The sequence below is a fragment of the Vicugna pacos genome, chromosome X (genome assembly GCF_048564905.1).
Source record: "Vicugna pacos chromosome X, VicPac4, whole genome shotgun sequence".
NCBI lineage: Eukaryota > Metazoa > Chordata > Mammalia > Artiodactyla > Camelidae > Vicugna > Vicugna pacos.
In genome coordinates this window covers 65762528-65785963 of record NC_133023.1, presented here as the reverse complement: position 1 = coordinate 65785963, position 23436 = coordinate 65762528, and the positions used below count along the sequence as shown (strand labels likewise).

The following is a 23436-nucleotide window of genomic DNA, read 5'->3' as shown; positions in this document are numbered from 1 at the left end:
ATTAAACATTTCTTGTTAAGATAGTTCCAATAGTGAACTACCTCAGTTTTTGTTTGTCTAGGAAATAGTTGGTAGTTTGTTTCTTTTAGTTCTTTGAATGTATCATCCAATTCTCTCCTGGCCTACAGAGCTTCTGCTAAGAAATCTGCTTATCGTCTCATGGTGCTTTCTTCATATGTAATAAATCACCTGTCTCTTGCTACTTTTTTAATTCTCTCGCAAAACTTGGCTTTTGGTAAATTGACAAAAATGTGCCCAGTGCAGTTTTCTTTGGATTGATCCTATTTGGAAATTTTTGAGCTTCATTAATCTGAATTTCAATTTCCCTCCCTAGATTTGGGGAATTTTCAGCCATTATTTCTTTAAATAAGCTTTCATTCCCTTTCTCTTTTTACCTTCTGCAACTCCTATAATGCATATATTGGTTCTTTTGCTGGTATCACATAAATTCTGTAGGTATTCTTACCCTTTGTCACTTTTTTCCTGCTTCTCCTCTGACTGGAATAGTTCAAATGACTTATCTTTAAGTTTGGAAAGTCTTCCTTCTGACTTAACGAGTTTGTTACTGAAGCCTCTACTGTATCTTTCACTTCTTTCATTGTATTCCTCAGCTCAAGAATTTCTGCTTGGTTCATTGTCTAATGATTTTTCTTTATTGAACTTCTTGTTTTGTTCCTGTATTGGTTTCTTGAGTTCAATGAGTTCTTTAATTGTCTTCTCTTGTAATTCACTGAGCTTCCTTAAAACAGTTATTTGAATGCTTTGTCAGGCAATTCAAGGATCTCCATTTCTCTAGGGTCAGTTACCAGAAAATTATTCTGTTTGTTTGATGATGCTATGTTTATTTTTCATGTTCTACATAGCCTTGCATTGCTGTCTGCACATTTGAGACAGCAAACACTTCTTTCAGACTTTATGGACTCTTATTTCAGTGGGGAAAGACTTTCACCTGCAAGTGGGTGCAAGAACATTGGCTGGGTGTGGTATGGCAGCTATGGCTCTAGGGGGATACTATGGTACCTCCCCATCTTGGGTCATAAAGAGTGTGGCAGTGTTGACTTCATGCAGCTTCATCAGCTGATGTCACTCATGAGGGTTTTTGGCAGGCAAGACTGGGTGTTCTTGGTGGCAAAGGCTCCCTAGGTCCACCTGCTCTTCCCACAGGGGGAATATATGGCTGAGGGGATCTCTCTTGGTAACAGGATCTTGTGTGCAGGTGCAGTGCTAATTTATAGACTTTGAAAAACCTCAGGGACCTCTTCATTTAAATACGTATTATTGTTATCATCATTATTATTCCATATCTGCTTACCTTCATTCCATCAAGATAAGGATAGACTGCAACCTCTGCATGGTGAAGCACAGTAACTACTCTAACTCCATTTCTATAACATCAAGTATAACATACATAGGTGGAAACCTAGCCAGGAAAGTTAACTATTTATTAAGTTAGAAATTAAGTCACCAGTATATCTCTCAAAATGATTTATGTCATCTTGTTATAAAGGAACAACACAGAAGTTTTATAGAATGTCTTTTTCAGAAATGGGTATACCTGAGCAAAACATGACAGAAATTATTCCTTGAGATTCCACTCATTTTTACTGGCACAAAAATCTTTTTATTTACAAGAGGCTTCCTGTCAAATGTTGGTCAGGTCAAAGGCACTACAAAATTTGAAAGCCATATGAATTAAGAGAGGCGTTAGGACTAGAAAACTTATCATAAGTTTACCACTGTGTCTTCATCATAAAAACAACTTGCATTCCAGAGGTTAAATAAAGTAAAATTCTTGTTACAACACAATATTGAAGTGGAGGGAGAATGTGGAAAGGGTTAAAACTTTGGACTTAAACACATAGGGGACTGAAACTTAGCTCTGCCAATTACTATCTTTATGACTATGGAAATGCACTGTGCCTCTGTTTCTCAATCTGCAAAAATGAGAATATTTTTTTAAATTCCCCCTTTTTCCTGGAATTTGTTAAGAATGAAGTGGGTTAATATGAGAGATAGAAGATGAATAAATTCTGGGGATCTAATGCACAACATTGTGATTATAGTCAAAAACACTGTATTATATACTTGAAAGTTTCTAAGAGACTCAATCCTAAAAGTTCTCAACACAAAAAAGTAAATGATAACTATGTGACATGATAGACGTGTTAGCTAACACTATGGTGGTAATCATATTGTAATGTATAAGTGCACCGAATCAACACTTTGTACACCTCAAACTTGTACAATATTAAAGTGCATGTTTCCATTGACTCCCCACTGTGAACACTGCTTGAAGATCAATTCTCATTCTATAATTTACCAAGAACATTTCATTTTAGATAAGTTTATTAATACTGATTTTATTCAAAAATATCCTTGTTTAATTCCCCTTTCATTTTCCCTCCAAAACAAAGCCCAATCATGATTGAAATTCTAGGAGCCTAAAAGAAGAGAGAAAAGATGGCTACCTATCTGCCTATCACATTATATTGAATTAAACTGTAAAAGCAGATTGGAAGCCTACAGCTCTTAAGACTATCCTTGGTTGCTCTTTATTATTCTCAACTAAAATTGTTCTACCTTTTTAATTTAGCCCCTGCCTATAATGTTTGAAGTCTTCTAATGCCCTCACTTATCTGAGGTGGTACTCCAGCTGAAGCAAAGGTGGATTCTCAGAACTGCATTTCAGTGGTAAATTATTTAGAGAAAGATGAAGAAGCCTGAGGTGAAACTGAAGGGGACAGCTTTTAGCAAGCAGAATAGATAGTCCTATAAAAATCAGAATTTAATCCCACTGTAAGAAAACAATGGAGATAACTCAGTGTTTCCCAAAGTGGGATTCTGACCCGTAAAAGTTTTCTAATTTCAATGTGCAGGTTAGAGGTAGAGTTAAACATCCTTTTGTAGTAACTGCTTATACTCAAAGTATACATATCATTCTCTCCTTAGTTCTCTTCCTTCTCATCCCAGAATAAATCAGAGTTACCTGCCTTGGATTCCTGGAGACTACTCACCTGTATTAGAATTAAGATCATCGGGCTCTGATTCAGTCCCATTTTGGCTGCCATTTCCCTGAAGAGTGTTCATAGCCATAAGCTTCATCTTCTGCAGCTTCATCGCCTCAGCCATTGCTGCAGCTGTTATACCTAAAACCAGAACCATCTCTTTAAAAATAGAGACTATTTCTTAATGTAATTGAAAACTCGATACATTTCTTTAACAAGCCAATGCTACACAGCACAAGCCAAAAGTAAACCCAAGTCTAATTTGTGAATAATATCCTTCAACAAAGTAATTTTCAACTCCTCTAATTATTTCATCTTCCAATGGATGGCTTGAAGATTTGAAAAAGCATTCAACATGGGTCTGATTCCCAATTCAAAACACAGGGAAAACAAAGAGTGTAATATGAAAATTGTTTGAGAAATTCCAAACTCTAGCTAATAGATTCTTATGTCTGCTAAGAGCTCTAGACAGTTGTTTTAGACAGAATTCACCATGCACTAAAATCCATCTAAAACAGTATTGTCACAGGAAGCACTCTGAAACACTAGGAGGAACTACTTTCTAGTGAATATCCTTGTTGGCACTTCTGCTGAAGAATGGGCTATCTTGTCTGTGAGAGTTGTCTTAGAAGAAAGAGGAAGGAGGAGAGAACAATTAAGGTGGCCTTTATATCCTTTTACTGATCTTCTCCTTATATAATGAGGGATCAAATAAATGAAAACATGGAAGGCTACTTCTGAAAATGTGCCAGCCCCTGTAGTATAATTATATTCTTTTGTATTAATATAAGATAATTTTTAAACTCTATATAACAGTACAAAGAGGTAGGAATAAAAAACCCAAAGATAAACTGTGAGTGCTTCAGTTTGAATCTCTCCCTCTTAGGAAGTCTATATCAGATAGTACTATAGAAATATATCAAGAAACAGGTACTAAAAGCATGTCAATCCAGACTCCAACAATGCCATCCAAATGTCTACTGAATTCAACTAAATTATTTTTAGATAGTATCAAAATTCCTAACCATCTACTAGTACACAGGTGCCATGGGCCAAAAGAAAAACAAGTCTGTCACATTTAAAACAGCATTTTACTATTTTATTTTATTTTATTGATTTCTAGTCTGTTACCATGTGTCAATTTCTGGTGTACAGCATAATGTTTCAATCATACATGTAGATACATATATTCGTTTTCAGATTCTTTTTCATCATATGTTACTACAAGATATTGAATATAGTTCCCTGTGCTATACAGAAGAAATCTATTTTTATCTACTTTATATATAGTAGCTAATATTTGCATTTAATTCAATGAAACTCATTCTACCCTGCAAATGCAAATCAAGGAAAAGGAAGCACATATTAGTATATATTCATGTATAACTGAAAAATTGTGCTCTACACTGGAATTTGATACAACATTGTAAAATGATTATAAATCAATAAAAAAATGTTTAAAAAAGAAAGCATATATTGGTTGTCACAAAAAGAAACTATAACTGCTATTATTAGAAGAATCTCATTTTAAGGGGTAGGGTGAATCCTTATTAAAAGTGTAAGGAGAAAAAAGTACAACCTAAAACGTCTAACTCTATGTTTCGTGTAATCACTGAGGTTCTATTTTGTCACTCTACACTCTTTACAATTCATAGAAAACTCAAAATGAAGCAAACTTTTCACCATATTAGCTTGTCCATGAATCATGGCAAAGAAAGGATCTGAAAGAAAATTGTTTTAATCTCTGAATTAATGGTATACATGTATGCATTTTCTATCTAGAGACTTTCTCATCATATTTAACATTACTGAATTCCAGTCCCCCAAACTGGCCTGTCCAGCATCAAAGGGTAACTCTGGGCAGAAAATATGATGGCAAAGATTTAAACAAAGAGATACTGCTTAGGATTGCTAGGCTGAGTGCCTCAAATTAAAAACATCTCAGGAAAAGTTTCCAGTCTTTATATCAGCTCCTCTGATTAGCAATTCAGAACTGAATCCTGACTATAATAATTATTGAATTACTAGTTGTTTCATTATTGGTAGTATAAATAGTGGATTTTGTGAAAAATATATGGATTGTTACTCTGTGAAAAATAAAATTCAACAAAATATTTTATAGACAAGAAATTCCAATTAAAATGTATGTCTCATACAATGGCACTAAGAATTGATGAGCAAGAGTCCCGTCATATTTTCAATTCATAGGAAAGCTGGTAAGTTCCAATATCTATGCATTCTTTCAAGCAAATGCTATCTGTATGATATTACTGAAGAAAAAGTCAGTGAACAAATCCAGAAGGTAATATTAAGATAGTGAAGAATCATAGTATAATAGCACTACAAAGATATTCATAAGCCATCTAGTTCAATCTCTTCATTTTGAAGATGAGAAAACAGTCTCACAGTGATATCTCATAGATAAGTTATTTAGGGGAAGATACAGAGCAAAAACCAAGCTTCCTGATGAGATCGAATGTATTTAGGCACTGAAGTAGTTCAAACATGTCAATGAAAATCTCTAAAGGGATATGATGCCCTTGTCACATACAGTCTCATATTGTTAGTTGTCTTTATATCTTGTTTAATTTTAAGTTTACAGACGTAGCCTCTAACTCATATATTTTATATTGCCTCATGGTCCATATTGCAGTGACTTTAAACTTATGAAAACTTAAATCCTATTTGTTGAGTTTTCAGTACAGCATCTGAATGTCAATGTCTTTGGGTAAAATTCTAATCAAACAAATGGAAATCAGTGGAAAAGATGTTATGGTTTATTTGATATTCCATTAGCAATTTACCCTTTTATTCAACTGTTCAGTTAAATTCTTAACCTCAGGATGTGGTTCAGTATAACACTGACGGATTTAAAGCATCAAATTATCTCCTGGCACCAAGTTCTCAAAATGCAGCCCTGGAATAGCACATAAAAACAGCAAGCTGATTTAGGAACTACTGAGATAAATTTTACTTGGAAACTAGAATTTCAGCTCATTTCAGACAAGTTGCAAATGGTAAGTGAGTGAAATATGCTATAATTACTGGTAAATATCTTCATAAAAATCTAGAAGCATGAGAGTTGTCATTTTCAGTGACTGAATATGAAAATGGTACTTTTACATTATGTTCAAATTACATATATTTAACTAACTGTAATAGATTTGGAAAGGCAGAGACTCCACATTGCTGGGAAAATATTCACTTTTTGCATTTTCTGAGATTTGCACATGTATTTCTGTAACCTCAGCACGTTTTATTCTTGTTCACCTACTTTGATGATGGGCTCACCTTTAGTCACTATAATTACTGACCAAGACATAATGTATAGCTCTTAGGATCATTTACATTCACTTCCTAATCTAAAATTCAACATAACAATATGAAAGTGCCCAACAGATCATGATCTCAGGTCCATGCACATGCACACATGTGTGTGACTGACTATTATTATTGTTAATAAGTATACAAGCTCCAACTTCAGACTTAGAGTGGTGAAAAAAGTTCTCAAGAGTTACAAGATCTTCAATGACTCTCTAAACCAACTCCTCCTTTTTATAAATGAAAAATTGAATCTTAGAGAGGAAAAGTGAGGAGCATAATACAACACAGATAGTAAGGCTAGGATGAGAATTCATGTCTCCTGACATGTACCCCAAGTACTTTGGCCACTAAATCCCACCTTCTGAATCTTGAGTTTAATTTCCGCATCTGAAACTAACATTGTAAATCAACTACAATGCAATAAAAAACAAAATCAAAAAATCATTAATTAATTAATTTAAAAAACAACTCTCTAAAATGACTCTGCAGAAATGCATTATAAGTTCACTGACCAGAACAAGTGAGAAATGGTGTCATACAATTTCTCAGGGCTTCCGTTTATTAAATATGCAAAATGAAGGAGTGGCAGTAAATGGTCTTTACATTCCTTCATGAAGCAAGAATTCCAATGAGATTTTCTTTGTACTATACAGTTTACTCATACCTCTGGTTTTGTATTATCTGTGCATGGTCTAAAGCAAAATTATTCTTACATTCCTTTCTCATTAGTAAACAAGCATTAGACCTACAACTTTATGAGATCAATAGCCCTCAAACTAGAAGTGCAGTGGGAAAAAAAATTCCATGATATGTAGTAAAACTTTACAAGGGAAAAAAGTGAATTTGGCTTTGTAACAGTAATTGAGCAAAAAATAAGGCAATTTTATAGTTTCCTAATTGGTTATACTGTGCCCATCTCTTCATTTTAGTATGAAAGCTTTTCTGCCAAAACTGTGAATAAGTAAATTAACTAAAGGAGAACAATGAGTAATCAAATCTTGAGGTTTACAATTAATTAAATGAAATGGTGAGTCAGTTCACTGCAATACGGTTTTATATTTTAAAAATAACATTTAATTAAATTAACAAAGCATTGCATTAATAATATCTCTCCAAAAAAGAAAAGTAGTTTTGATCTGCCGCATTATTTTGCAGTATCAGTCAAATACTGCATGTTGGTTTATTTGTTATTTGCATTCAAAGCTACTTTGGGTCAAGTACGATGTACTAAAACATGAATAATGAAACATCTGGTGGTATGAAATGTTAATGCGATATACCACATTGAAACTAGTGGAAATAGTTTCGAGATTCCCTAAAAATCAACTAGGAATATGTAATTATTTTCAGAGGTAGTATTCAGGTTCATTTTCAGGAGATGCTTATGCTCTGAACTCTGTTATTCAGAAAAACACTTGGATCCTAAAAGATTCAGAATGCAACTAAGGGGAAAGCCATAAAGATACAAGAATAGAAGAATGAAAGTGCAGAGAAGCCACATGTAAGTAGTTACAGGCCACCCAAATGAAGAGCAAATATCACAGTGATTCTTAGGAATCACCATTCAGGGAGAGATACAAAATTAAAAATTATTCAGCTCCGCACTTTGGTTGTGACAGGAAAGGCTGACCAAATACAGGTATGTGAAGTTCTCAACACAATAGACAGTAGCTATATTTGGCTAAACATCAGCAGAGTTAGTTAGCAAATGATGTGGGCACTAGAAATCCACTATATTGGCATAGATATTTTGCACACTTTGTTGAATTACAGATAGATATAAAGAGAGGACACACTCAATCTTTGTTAAAACGTATCCTACAAAAAGAACAGATTGGAGGATGTACAACAAGGCAGTAAATTTGCCATTCAGAATGGAGCCAGAGACAGGAAAATGACAAGTAGTAAGTGCTGGAAGGAAAAGCAGCACAGGATAGCAGATAGTGCAACCAAAATAAGAACCCAGGAGAAGGCTGGCTGCTGCTTTGAGCAAACCGCTGTCCTCTAGCCTGAAGTGCCTAACAAAATTCCAGGTTGCCAAGCAACTGTTTATTTTCCTATATACCCTTCTGAAAATACAGAAAAGGAATTTACAAGTTTGAAAATCTAATAATTTCTTCAAATGCTCCAATTATATCTAAAGTTAAAAGATTAAAAGCAAGAAAGAAACATCATATTGAACTTGTCTTAATACCAACATTTTCTAAATTGCATTCCATTTGACTACTTGTTCTATAAAATGTTAAAAAAAAAAACAATTGTTTTTAAAAAAGAGTAAGGAGGGTAAGGGGGTTCCATGACCAATTGAGGCAACACTGAGTTGAAAATAACAAACTTTATATAGCACTTATCATATGCCTCACACTCTTGTCAGTTCTTTACATAAAACCTTAAGAGAGAAGTACTGTCACTATTTCTATTTTCAGATAAGAAAACTGAATCACAGAAACTGGATACTGTGTCTAGTTTGGCTAATGAACCTTGAAGTTGGGATTAAAACCCAGGATCATTGGCTCCAGGCTTCTTTACTGCAGATATTTTCAAAGCTTATAATATGCTAATATTTATTATGATTTTCCAAAACAAGCATACAGCACACTACATTTGCTAATTTTTTCTTAATAATGGAACTAGTTTTCATGGAATACCTACCAGTGACTCTAAAGACATAAATACTCCATGGAACACAGATTGAGAACATTGCTCTAAATGATTTTTAAACCTTGGATGTAAGCTTAACTTCAACAGCCAGGGTACTATTTTTTTCTGTATTTGAATTTAAGATAGATAGATAGTCAGATAGATAGATTAGATAGATAGATAGATAGACAGATAGATAGGTATCAGGAATAGTCACAGTTTACATAAAGTTAACTGCTATCTTATTGAGTACTCATCAGTAACTTGTCTTTGCTGATAATCATTTTAATTTTTTTTTTACTGAAGTATAGTCAGTTACAAAGTGTCAATTTCTGGTGTACAGCATAATGTCCCAGTCATATTTATATATATATATATATATATATATATATATATATATATATATATTCATTTTCATATTCTTTTCCATAAAAGGTTATTACAAGACAATCATTTTAAACTGGAAATGTTCCAGGATTTTAAACATAATCACCAACAATTATCAATTATGTTGTTGGTACCCCCTGATAAACCATTTCTTATTTATGAAAATTTGAGCTATAGAAACTATTCTATTAACAGTACATACAAAGGCAGCAAGAGAACATCAAAGAGTGAGTTACAAGGGGACTCCCATAAGGCTCTCAGCTGATTTCTCTACACAAACACTACAGGCCAAAAGGGAGTGGCAAGATATATTCAAAGTCCTAGTATACTCTATACAGCAAGGCTACCCTTTAGGATAGAAGGAGACATAAAGAATTTCACAGACAAGAAAAAACTACAAGAGTTTAGCAACACTAAACCCATGCTAAAAGAAATATTGAAAGGTCTACTCTAAATAGAAAAGAAGCAGGATGCTACAGAAATGAGAAACTCACAACTGAAAAGGTGGTTACTCATGAATTACAAATAAAATAAACACGAAATTGTAAAAGAAGACATTTGAATCATTAAGAGTGGGAGAGGGAATCAAGAAAATATAGAGTATTTGATTTCTTTTTTAAATTTTTTGTTCTCAGTAGGATGGGTTTGATATTATATTAATACCTGTTCAATACAAACAGTTATAATATTGGATTAATAGACTTACAAAAAAGGGTAATCACAAGCCAAAAACTTACAAGTTACTCAAAAAACTAAATAAAATCCATGATAATACAAAGGAAAATTACCAAACCACAAAAGGAAGAAGAAAGGAACATAGAGGAAATACCAAATCAACTGCAAAAGTAAATTCAAAATGGCAATAAACACACATCTATCATTAATTACTGTACATATTAATGGACTAAATGCTCCAGTCAAAAGACATAGAGTGGCAGACTGGATAATAAAGCAAGAACCTTCAATATGCTGCATACAAGAGACCCAATTTAGGGAGAAGGACACATATAGATTGAGAGTGAAAGGACATAAAAGGATATTCCATGCAAATGGAAAAGTCAGAAAAGCAGGTATAGCAGTACTGATTTCAGACAAACTAGACTTTAAAACAAAGGCCATAAAGAAAGATAAAGAAGGGCATTTTATAATGATAAAAGAGTCATATAAGGTGAGGATATTACACTCGTTAATATATATGCACCCAATATAGGAGCACCTAAGTTCATAAAACAGTTACTAACATGGATAAAGGGGGAAATCGATGAGAATACAATCATTGTCGGAGATTTTAACACTGTATTAACATCACTAGAAAGATCTTTCAGACAGAAAATAAATAAGGCAACAGAGAAATCAAACGATACAATAGAAAAACTAGATTTGATGGATATTTTCAGAGCATTACACCCCCAAATATAGGATATACATTATTTTCAAGTGCACATGGAACATTTTCTAGGATTGATCATCTACTTGGATACAAAAGAAGCCTCAACAATTTTAAGAAGATAGAAATTATCTCAAGCATCTTTACTGACCACAATGCCATGAAACTAGAAATCAACTACAGTAAAACGAAGGAGAAAAAAGAAAAGCAAGGACATTAAAAAAACATGCTATAAAAAAAATCAATGGGTCAATGATGAAATCAAACTTGAAATTAAAAAAATACCTTGAGACAAATGAAAATGAAAACACAACGACACAAAATTTATGGGACACAGCAAAGACAGTGCTAACAGGGAGGTTTATATTGATACAGGCCTTCCCCAAAAAAGAACAATCTCAAATAAACAATCTAACTCACCAGCTAAAACAATTAGAAAAGAAGAGCAAAAAACCACAAAAGTCAGCAGAAGGAAGGAAATAATAAAGATCATGGAGGAAATAAATAAAACAAAGATTAAAAAAATCCATAGAAAAATCAATCAAACCAAAAGCTGTTTTTTTGAAAAAGTAAATAAAATCAACAAATCTCTGGCCAAACTCACAAAGAACACAAAAGAGAGAGCACAAATTAGCAAAATAAGAAAGGAAAATGGAGAAATTACAACAAATAACATAGAAATAAAGAATATCATACAAGAATATTATGAAAAACTATATGGAACCAATCTGGATAACCTAGAGGAGATGGACAAGTTTCTGGAAATATACAGTCCACCAAGACTGAACCAAGAAGAAACTGACCACTTGAACAAATCGATCACTAGAAATGAAATCGAAATAGCAATAAAAAACCTCCCTACAAATAAAAGTCCAGGACTGGACGACTTCAACGGGGAATTCTACAAAACATACAAAGAAGAACTCATACCAATACTTCTCAAACTCTTGCAGAAGATTGAAAAGGAGGGAATACTCCCAAACTCATTCTATGAAGCCACCATTGCCCTGATACCAAAACCAGGCAAAAACACTAACAAAATAGAGAATCATAGGCCAATATCACTGATGAACATAGATACAAAAATCCTCTCAAAAATATTAGCAAATAGAATCCAACAACACATAAAAAAGATTATACACCATGATCTAGTGGGTTTCATCCCAGGGACACAAGGGTGGTTCAAGTAACGCAAATCAATCAATGTAACATAATACATCAACAAGAGAAAGGACAAAAACCACATGATCATCTCAATAGATGCAGAAAAAGCATTTGATAAAATTCAACACCCATGTATGATAAAAACTCTCACCAAGTGAGTATAGAGGGAACACATCTCAACATCATAAAAGCTATATATGACAAACCTACAGCCAGCATTGTACTCAACGCTGAAAAACTCAAAAGCTTCCCACTAAAATCTGGGACAAGACAAGCATGTCCACTATCACCACTCCTATTCAACACAGTCTTGGAAGTCCTAGCCACAGCAATCAGGCAAGAAAGAGAAATACAAGGGATCCAAATTGGAAAACAAGAGGTCCAAGTGTCACTATATGCCAATGACATGTTACTATATAGAGAAAACCCTAAAAGGTCCACACAAAAACTACTAGAGCTGATCGAAGAATTCAGCAAGGTAGCAGGTTACAAGATTAACGTTCAAAAATCAGTTGCATTTCCTTACACTAATGATGAATCAACAGAAAAAGAAAGTAAAGAAACAATCCCCTTTAAAATAGCACTCAGAGTAATAAAATACCTAGGAATAAATCTAACCAAGGAGGTGAAAGAATTATACATAGAAAACTATAAACCATTGATGAAGGAAATTAAAGAAGACTTTAAAAAATGGAAAGATATCCCATGCTTTTGGATTGGAAAAATCAATATTGTTAAAATGGTCACTCTGCACAAGGCAATCTACAGATTTAATGCAATCCTTATCAAATTACCCAGTACATATTTCACAAAACTATAAGAAATCATAATAAAATTCATATGGAACCATCAAAGACCTAGAATTGCCAAAGCATTACTGAAGAGAAAGAAAGAGGCTGGAGGAATAACTCTCCCAGACTTCAGACAATACTATAGAGCTACAATCATCAAGACAGCATGCTATTGGTACAAAAACAGACATATAGATCAATGGAACACAAGAGAGAGCCCAGAAATGAACCCACAAACTTTTGGTCAACTCATCTTTGACAAAGGAGGCAAGAATATACAATGGAATAAAGACAGTCTCTTCAGCAAATGGTGTTGGGAAAACTGGACAGCAGCATGTAAATCAATGAAGCTAGAACACTCCGTTACACCATACACAAAAATAAACTCAAAATGGATCAAAGACTTAAACATAAGACAAGATACAATAAACCTCCTAGAGGAAAATATAGGCAAAACATCATCTGATACACATCTCAAAAATGTTCTCCTAGAAAAGTCTACTCAAGCAATAGAAATAAAAGCAAGAATAAACAAATGGGACCTAATGAAACTTACAAGCTTCTGCACAGCAAAGGAAATCATAAGTAAAACAAAAAAGACAGCCTACGTAATGGGAGAAAATCTTTGCAAATGAAACCAACAAAGGCTTGATCTCCAGAATATATAAGCAGCTCATACAACTTAATAAGAAAAAAAAAAAAAAACAAAAACAAACAACCCAATCCAAAAATGGGCAAAAGACTTAAACGAACAATTCTCCAAGGAAGAAATACTAATGATCAACAGGCACATGAAAAAAATTCAGTATCAAAATTGTAGAATAGATAAACAAGATTTAAGAAGATAGAAATTATCTCAAGCATCTTTACTGACCACTGTATAGCACAGGGAAATACACACAAAATGTTATGATAACTCACAGAGAAAAAAAATGTGATGAGTGTGTGTATGTCCATGAATGACGGAAAAATTGTGCTGAACACTGGAATTTGACACAACATTGTAAAATGATTATAAATCAATAAAAAATGTTAAAAAAAGAAAAAATTTCAGTATCACTAATTATCAGAGAAATGCAAATCAAAACTATGATGAGGTATATCATCTCACACCAGTCAGAATGTCCATCATTCAAAAATCCACAAATGACAAAAATGGAGAGGCTGTGGAGAAAAGGGAACCCTCCTATACTGCTGGTGGGAATGCAGTTTGGTGCAGCCACTGTGGAAAACAGTATGGAGATTCCTCAAAAGACTAGGAATAGACTTACCATATGATCCAGGAATCCCACTCCCGGGCATATATCCAGAAGGAAGCCTACTTCAAAAAGATACTTGCACCCCAGTGTTCATAGCAGCACTATTTACAAAAGCCAAGACATGGAAACAGCCTAAATGTGCATCAGCGAATGACTGGATAAAGAAGGGGTGGTATATTTATACAATGGAATACTATTCAGCCATTAAAAACTGACAGCATAACGTCATTTGCAGCAACATGGATGCTCCTGGAGAATGCCATTCTAAGTGAAGAAAGCCAGAAAGAGAAAGAAAAATACCATATGAGATCGCTCATATGTGGAATCTAAAAAAAACAAAAACAAAAACAAAAACAAACAAATAAAGCATAAATACAAAACAGAATAGACTCATAGACATAGAATACACACTTGTGGTTGCCAAGGAGGCGGAGGTGGGAAATGATAGATGGGATTTCAAAACTGTAGTATAGATAAACAAGATTATATTATATAGCAGAGGAAAATATACACAAGATCTTATGGTAGCTCACAGAGAAAAAAAAGTGACAATGATTGTCACAACTGAAAAATTGTGCTCTGAAGTGGAATTTGACACAACATTGTAAAATGATTATAACTCAATAAAAACTGTTAAAAAATAAATATACAACTTCTGGTAGTTTATACACCTCCCTAGGTACATTATTTGAGCATTTTTATAAAGTGTTAGAGAATAGACATGTCAAGATCATTTTTAATGTCTTGCATCCTTGGCCACCCATTGGTCTGATTTTTAAGCCAGCAATGGCATAATGAGCAAATCATATTACAAATCTAGGAGAGAGTGTACATTAGATATAGATTAAGGGTGACAAAACACCTCACATTTCTGACATTTAGGACAAGAGTAGCTGTTCCCACAACCAGTTAGCCCAGGAATGCAGGAACCTGAGAACAGTTGCAGCAACTTCCTTCTATAGTCCTTCCATCCTAAAGTGCCAGATTGTTTCAAATAGATCATACCAACAGATAAGAAACCTATCTACTAGTCTATGAAATAAGGTCTCTCAGATACCTATCAAATTCAAATAGCCAGAGAAATATTAAAAGCTAACAGTTCACATACCAAAATGATTTTGAATACTATTTCACTAGTCAACTTATTTTAGTTTTTCTATTCTGAGTCTGAAAGAGATTCTTAACACTTTAAAAAACATATCTGTGTCTTAGCTTCAGTAGCTCATGTGCAAAAATTAGAACAAAACAGAGAAAATTACCATCAGTCCTGCATAAGAATAAAATGTAAATTTGTGGAGCATTCCGTATTTTGGGTGGTGGTTACACAACACTGTGAATGTACTTAATGCCGCTGAACTGTATTCCAAAAATTGTTAAAATTGTAAATTTTATGCTATGTATTTTTTGTCACAACAAAGGAAAACATTTGGTCAAATCAGTGATCGCTTATAAATGAAAAACTGATAAAGATATAAAAGAAGAAAAAGATTGTTAACTCTGGCATACTGCCAAATTTGTGGCTATTTTTCTTCCATAGTTGCTCAAAGAAACTACTTAAGTTTCAGTTCAAACATGTTATACAAAATTAATTTATATTTTGAAATGTGCTTGACTGAAAAAATGGTGCCAACAGAATATACACAATAAAATATGTAGCACCTGAACTATAACTAATTTATAGAAACAGACAGCCTCAGAAAAAAGTCACATTCTTAGAAGAAAGCTGAGAAAAACTACTGACCCATTAACTCAATTCAATTTTGATTTGCAAACCAACAATAACAGTAAGCAATTGAAGCGAAACCTACATTTGGATGATTTGGTCCCGCTCTGCAGCAAGTATTATCAACAAACAGATATGACAGGGATTAGCCCTAACAGAATTAGTAGGAGAGAAAGAGAAACAAACCTAGCCAAGTCCAAATTTATAACAAAAATCAAGTTTGCTTTAAAAGAACTTCCAGATAGAAGGGGAAATTCAATTTACTAAATGTACTTTTGATATATGCATTTCAGGAAATCAGAAGATGTTTAGGAGGATACACTTTAAGACTTCTCACTGAGAACATTCATATAAAAAAGTGGTAATTTTTGTGGAATTTCATTTTCTCGACATGGTTTGCTCTGTTTGCTGCAGCTATAGACTTCTATTCCTGTTGCTTTTTAGAAAGCCACGGTTTCTGATGTGGAATACCAGCAACACATTTCAAAATTAGATAAAATAAAATATGTTTTGTTTAAGAAGTCAAATTCAGGAAGAAAACTTCCTATGTTCCTTTAGCAATAGAATAAATGGGAACTTAGCCTCATAGTAAAAATCTATTTTGGTCTAAAATCAAGCGGCAGTGCTAACTTCTGTGTAGCAGTTAATGAAAATTCTAATGTATTTTGTGTTTATTAAAAGCTATTAAACTGATACTAGAATAATATTAAACATCGATAACAAACCACCTTCCAGAAAGATAATCAGCTTCCTGAAGATCCCTGCCACTCATGGCTTGTAAGTAGCTGGTTTCCCCCTTGTATATGCTATAAATGCCAGAGAATCAACTATGCAATAAATTCCCCACTCTTCTAGATAGTAGTTCTCAAACAATGCCATGCTTTATTGCCCCAGATAGGTACGACAATGGTTCTTTCGTGTGTTTATTCAACATTATGATATTTCACATCCTAATATTTATATATAACTTAAATGCAACCCCCCCAAAATCCAGCAAAACATCTAGAAGTGTTGATTGGTCAAATAATCAAGGTGTAATACATAACATCAAGAATTACTTGAGAAAATTGCAAGGAGAGTGCTTGTCTGGCCCAAATGATGATGTCAAAATACTGCATGAAGATACTAATTACTATATATAAAATAGATAAACAAGTTTCTACTATATAGTACAGGGAACTACATTCAATATCTTGGAGTAACCTATAATGAGAAAGAATATGAAAACAAATATATGTATGTATATGTATGACTGAACTATTATGCTGTGGGCCAGAAATTGACAGAACATTGTAAACTGACTACTTCAATAAAAAAATACTGCATGAGGAATTAGAAGGTCTGGATATTAAAATTGGATTTATCTATAGCTAGTTATAGCTTATCTGAGTCACTTGACCCTGTCTTAGAATCAATATTCTTGTTAAAATAAGGTTCATGGAAGCAGCCAAGATGTGCTTTAGTATGTAAATGGGTAAATAAAATGTGGTGCAGCCAAGCAACAGAATATTTTCTGATGCTAAAAATGAATGAGTTAGCAAGTTGTGAAAACACAAGAAGGAATATTAAATGCAAATTTCTAGAATGAAACCAATCTGAGAAGGCTACATACTGTGTGATTTCAACTGTATGACATTCTGGAAAAGGCAAAATTATTGAAACAATTAAAGAAATCAGTGGTTGCCAGGGATAGGGAGAGGGGTGGACAAATAGGCAAAGCATGGCATTTTTTAGGGCAGTGAAAATACTGTGTGATATCATAATGATGGATCTATGTCATTGTACATTTGTCCAAATTCACAGAATGTACAACACCAAGAGTGAACTCTAAGGTAAACTATGGACTTCAGGTTATAACAAAGCATCAATTTTGGTTTATCTTTGGTAACAAATCTACCATTCTACTGAGTGATATTGATAATGGGGGAGACTATGCATTTGTGGATGTAGGGAGTATATAAGGAATCTCTGAACCTTCCTCTCAACTTTATTGTCAACCTAAAACTGCTCTAAAAATACTGTCTTTAAAAATATGAGGCTCAATCCCCTGTTAACCTTCAATGAGTCTACATGGAATAACTACTTCCGAGATAACCTATTAATTGACTTGTCATGTTATAATTTTATTTATTTTTATTGAAGTATGGTCAGTTACAATGTGTCCATTTCTGGTGTATGGCATAATGTCCCAGTCATGCATATACATACATATATTCATTTTCACATTCTTTTTCATTATAGGTTATTACAAGATATTGAGTATAGTTCCCTGTGCTATACAGAAGAAATTTGTTTTTTATCTATTTGTATAGTATATATAGTGGTTATAATTTGCAAACCTTGTAAGTTAATCATATCTCCCTTACCTAGCCTGCCAGCTCCTTACTGGAAGAAACTATGTATTCTTCTTAACTTTGACATTTCCTTAGTGGCTGACACAGTAGTGGGTACTCGGTGGTGCCCAGTGAATGACTGCAGAATAACTAAGTGGGTGTTGTGAAGGGACACCGCCTGGAGGAAGGAAAAGGGCTACTTTACATGCCCAACACTAGGAATCGTGCCTGGTTCTCTAGTAGTAGGTCTATTTTGAATTCTCTCCACAATCACATTCTGCCTGACCTTCCTGCAAAGATATAACAACAAACATGAGAAGTGGGCAGAGAGATGGTTCACTCAAGCACTGACACTGCCAATAGTTCTGTGTTTGTTTTACTTTTTCACCGTCTGACGGTGACATCTTTTATCATCAGCTTATACTTATGCTTACTGAAGCGATATATGCCAAGCATCTGTTTTAGAAAGCAAAGCAATATGTTGTATTGAATATAACTATGTGAAAATAATTGCAATAGAATTAGTCTTATTCTCAAATTAAAAAGCACATGAAGTTAGCCATATGTGTATTGATATAAATGTATGAATAGATTGATATAAATGTATGAATAGAATATAAATATATTGATATAAATGTATGAATGAATGAATAGCCCTCAGAGGGCTTGTCATGTGTCTAATATTTAAATAAATGTGAATAATGCCATTTGCAGCAACATAGATGGAACTGGAGATTGTCAGTCTAAGTGAAGTAAGCCAGAAAGAGAAAGAAAAATACCATATGATACCACTTATATGTGGAATCTAAAAAAAAATGAGATGAATGAACTTATTTACAAAAGAGAAACAGAAGCAGACCCACAGACACAGAAAGCAAACTTGTGGTTACCAGAGGGGAAAGGGGGAGTGGAGGAATAAATTGGGAGTTAAAAATTTGCAGATACTAACTACTATATATAATAGAGTTAAATAGCATGGTCCCACTGTATAGCACAGGGAACTATATTCAATACCTTGTAATAGGCCATAATTAACAAGAATATTAAAAGGAATATATATATATTATATATATATATATATATATATACACTGAAACATACTGTACACCAGAAATTAGCACAACATTGTAAACTGACTATACTTCAATAAAAAATGCAAATGGTAATCCTTTTAAATCTAAAACTTTTAAGAGATTAATTCTAAACCTCTGGAAAAATATAGAGAAGGGAGAAAGTCTAAATTATTCCCACTCTGATAATAATAATATTCAAGTATATGCATATGTTGCTACATATATGAAATATAAATATTGATAACTATTAGCTGTTAGCTGTCAGAGTGTTTAATTACTTGAAGCTCCCTGAAATAACAAAACAACAGCATGGACATTTGTTATATGAGTTACAAGGGAGAGTAAATAGATACCATGAGAACCTGGCTCTTATTCTTGAATCTTCAATGGACACAAGGTATCTGGCAACATTATTTTTCTAAGGTTAAGTAACTTTGTGTCATAAAATGTACAGTGATAACTCAAGGCCTTTGTCACTTTTGAAACACACCAGTCTGTTACATTTTTAGTAATCAAATACAACAAAAGATTTTGGTATTGTTATTTCCATATCAAAACTACACTCTCAAAATTTCTAAGACCAGAAGAACCTGTCTGTCAGGGTGTTGACATGGCCAAGAATTCTTTTACAGCATATGAAGTTTTACTTTAAATAGAGCTGCCTTTAGTCTGAGAGCCGTATCATAGACAGGATGGGCAGTGTTTCGGGAATTATGAGGTATTGCTATCCAACAGTAAAAACACAGCCAACGGGCATGGTTTTCTCCTAAAATTGCTGTGGAGAATATTATCTTCAGTTAAGACACTAAGAAGACATGTTTGAACTACAGGCATCCAGCACTTCATTATGGCCCTATAGAACAAATAGTTTACAAAAGAGAATTCTAACTCCTATCCATCGTGCTCAAAAGCATCATTATCTGGTATATACAAGTTAATGCTTGTGTGATAGAAAAATAATTTGAAATTAAATAATTCGGCCAGATCATTAATGGAGGAAAGATGCACACATACACACACACAAGCATGCACACACAATAAAAATGGTTCTTCATGGAGCCAGGGGCTAATGAATGATTTATAATGTAGCACATTCTTTCTGTTTTCCTGAATTTTGTCACTGTCCTATTAACAGTAAATTCAGAAAGAGATACAAACCATTTTTTCTACTTCAGCCAATAGCTTGAGGTGGCTCAAGGGGCACACTAACTCAAATGGATCAAATGAAACAGAAGCCATAAAGAAATTTATCTCTTTCCTAATCTTTTTTTCAATCAGAATTCCAAAGATTTTGGTAATAATATGTCTGACCTCAAAACTGCTATAGCTAGAGATAAACACACACACACACACACACACACACAGAGCTGGGAGATAGATGAGGATGGAATGGCCCAGCAAAATGTCAGGAACATTACACCATCTTAATGATGAGACAAGTAATTCCATCTTTTCTGGCTTGTGAATTTCCTTGGCTTTTGTTCCTGTGAATAAGAGAGTACGTGCAGAACCAATAAATGCAAACAGAAATATCATCCCAGATTCCAGTTCACCAAACTATGTTCTATTTATTCTCTTTCATTTCAATGAATTTGTTCCTTTTCCTTTGTTATCCTCCCACATCCTTGATATTGTTGGAAGACTTCCATTAAGACTGTAGTGAGCTAAACAAACTGATTGGCATAAATCATGGGCTTTCGCAAGTTAAAGGTATCATTTCAAGATTATCTCTACCACCATTCCTCCTGGTAGTGATCTTAGTAATAAAGCCTCTTCAACTCTGTCAAATTAAACTTCTTTTTAACAAGTTATTACTTTCTTTTTTTTAAGGAACAGAGTCTTAGTTTAGTTATATGTGCTATTTTTTAACAATTGCCATGTATCTTGGGAAGATTGACACATTAAAAATAAAAACTTTCCTCTGGCTGGCTGCAACTGAATTTAGAGCATAGGAAGTTTGGAAAGCTCCACGTGAAATAATCAGATTTTACAGTTAAACTGCATTTTACTTTTAGTTTGAATTCCTGCTACCAGTCATTTCAAACACAGCATTAATTTCCTAAAGCAGATTTTAAGCAGATTTTAAACTTCAAATTCATCCATTATTAATCTATAAGGGATGGCTTGATTCTATAAAATGAACTAAGAATTGCACAATCACTTTTTAATAGGTCTACACTCCTTCTCAGCTAGACTACTTAAAGAACTTCCTAAGTGATGTCCCAGCTTCTAATTCTTTCCCCTCTCCAGTCGATCTCATACTCTCTTATTTATCAGTGATATTTTCTCAAACTGTAGCATTTTCACATTCCTCACCTGCACAAAAATGTTCAGTCATCCATCACTGCCTATAGAATAAAATTCAGAACTCTTAATCCAGTATTTACAATCTCCCACAATCCTCCCCCACCCACCTCTACAGGTAAAGCATCTATTTTTTTTTCATCATATACCCCATGCTCTAACCAGATTGAACAATGTTATCATACAAACTCAGTACTGGCTTATCTTCATGCCCCTGTAGACTGTCTCTCTGGCCGGGAATGCTTTTGTTCCTGCCTTGACAACTGCAGCCTAAACAACCTTTAAAGCACAATTTAAATGCCATCAATTCCAGAAAGCTCTCTTTAATTCTTGCAACTGGAAATAATTCTCTTCTTTGAACGTTTCCATGGTACTTTACATAGACATATTTATACAAACCTATTTATCACTTTCTGCCTTATTTTGACTATATCTATAAGTAGACCTCATTTTCCCACCTAAAATGAAGGTTGTGAAGGTTGCTGTGGGGCACTATGTCTTATTCCGTTTTGTACACAGCTGGATTTAGAATATTGTCTTGCAGTCAGCAGTACTTGGTAAATCTTTGTCTAATGAATTTACCATTCTATAGAAAGAGGCTAAGAAAAGGTGATATAAAGATCTTCAATACTCAAAATTTAGTCATACATATGCGTAAACAGCCCTCACATATACATTCATACAACTGACTTCAAACACCACTTTTTTCTTTTAATTCAACCAATCACCATGTGTTGTCATGTCTCTTTTGTTTTTAATATATAATGAAAATTCCCCTACGGTTTACTTAATAAATGACAGGAAGAATGAAAAATGCATAATTCTTCCTAGTGGTTTTAAGGCATTTTTAAATGAAGTTTTTGTTTAAAACAAAAACCTCTGGAGAAAAAAAGTGTTTTCCCCTGATTAGTCATGGAGTAGCTATGACTAGTGAGGAGAAAATTACATTACAAATGAGCAGCTACCTGTTATCAAATTACAAGGCATTTTCATCAAAGGACCTAAGAAGGCAGCAGACTGACCAGTTAACGTGTTTCCAGTGACCTGGGGGGATTTTTTTCCAGTTAATAGCTTCTGAAGAATGCTTCCTTTTGATTCTTGTCTCTGACACAAAAATGATTGTCCCATTTAACCAGTCTTCTATCACATATATCAGAGAATCCTATTTACTCACACACTACTGGAACATTAAAACACAATAGAGCGATTGTCTCTGAAGAAAAATTTAAAGATTGACTTTTTTTTTTTTACTCAAAAAGGGGGTTGAGATCAAAAGCTAACTTTAATAGATGTTTGACTAAGGTCATACTCCCAGGAAATGGAACACTGAAGATGAAAGAAAAGAAATAGGTTTGGCTTTTGATCTCAGTCAAATCCATTTGGTATTGTTTAGCTTTCATATAATACTTCAGTTTTAGGTGATATCATGACTGAAATGAATTGGCTTTCTTCTTGAGACTTTAATAGCTGTGCATTACTTTGGTGTTTAGCAAAGTTTAGTGAAACAGATTCACACGTTGTTAGTTGGCATTACAATAATAGTTGCAAACAGGTTTTCTTCATCTGTAAGTGCCACTATCATATGATAGCCAAGATATATATTTTTTTAATTTTATTTTTATTGGGGGAGGTAATTAGGTTTATTTATTGTCTGTCTATTCTTAACAGAGGTACTGGGGATTGAACCCAGGACCTCATGCATACTAAGCAAGCACTCTACCACTGAGCTATATCCTCCCCCCAATATCCATGATATATTCTCAAAAAATGTACAAGAAGCTCAAAACCCAAGATTTTCATATGAAATGGTCTTCAAAGGGAAATCATCATTAAAGTCACTATAAGTCTATAAGTAGAAAAGGGACTTCTTGATTTTAATTTTGAATGTACATTTTCCATGAAATAGAATAGTTTTATTGCTGCTTTGTAGCTCAGCATTGGACAATGCCAGTGTAAAAAGGAAAATAAAAGAACTATTATGAACACCCACTACTATATCTCAAGTATCATTTAGGAACTTTTCTCACATTATCTCATTTAATCTTC

At 33.7% G+C, this 23436-nt stretch overlaps 1 protein-coding gene and 1 non-coding gene across 2 annotated transcripts in view; one reads left to right on the top strand and one right to left on the bottom strand.

The window, feature by feature from the left end:
* The window catches only part of LOC102540055 (dachshund homolog 2), a 393218-nt gene that overhangs the window by 181085 nt on the left and 188697 nt on the right, over nt 1-23436 (bottom strand). Inside the window, exon 3 of the mRNA XM_072955849.1 lies at nt 3015-3146. Within this exon, the coding sequence (XP_072811950.1) occupies nt 3015-3146 (132 nt within the window). The remainder of the gene's footprint in view (nt 1-3014; nt 3147-23436) is intronic.
* On the top strand, nt 15167-15269 carry LOC116277418 (U6 spliceosomal RNA). The gene has a single exon (XR_004186884.2). It is a non-coding gene; the product is annotated as a U6 spliceosomal RNA (small nuclear RNA).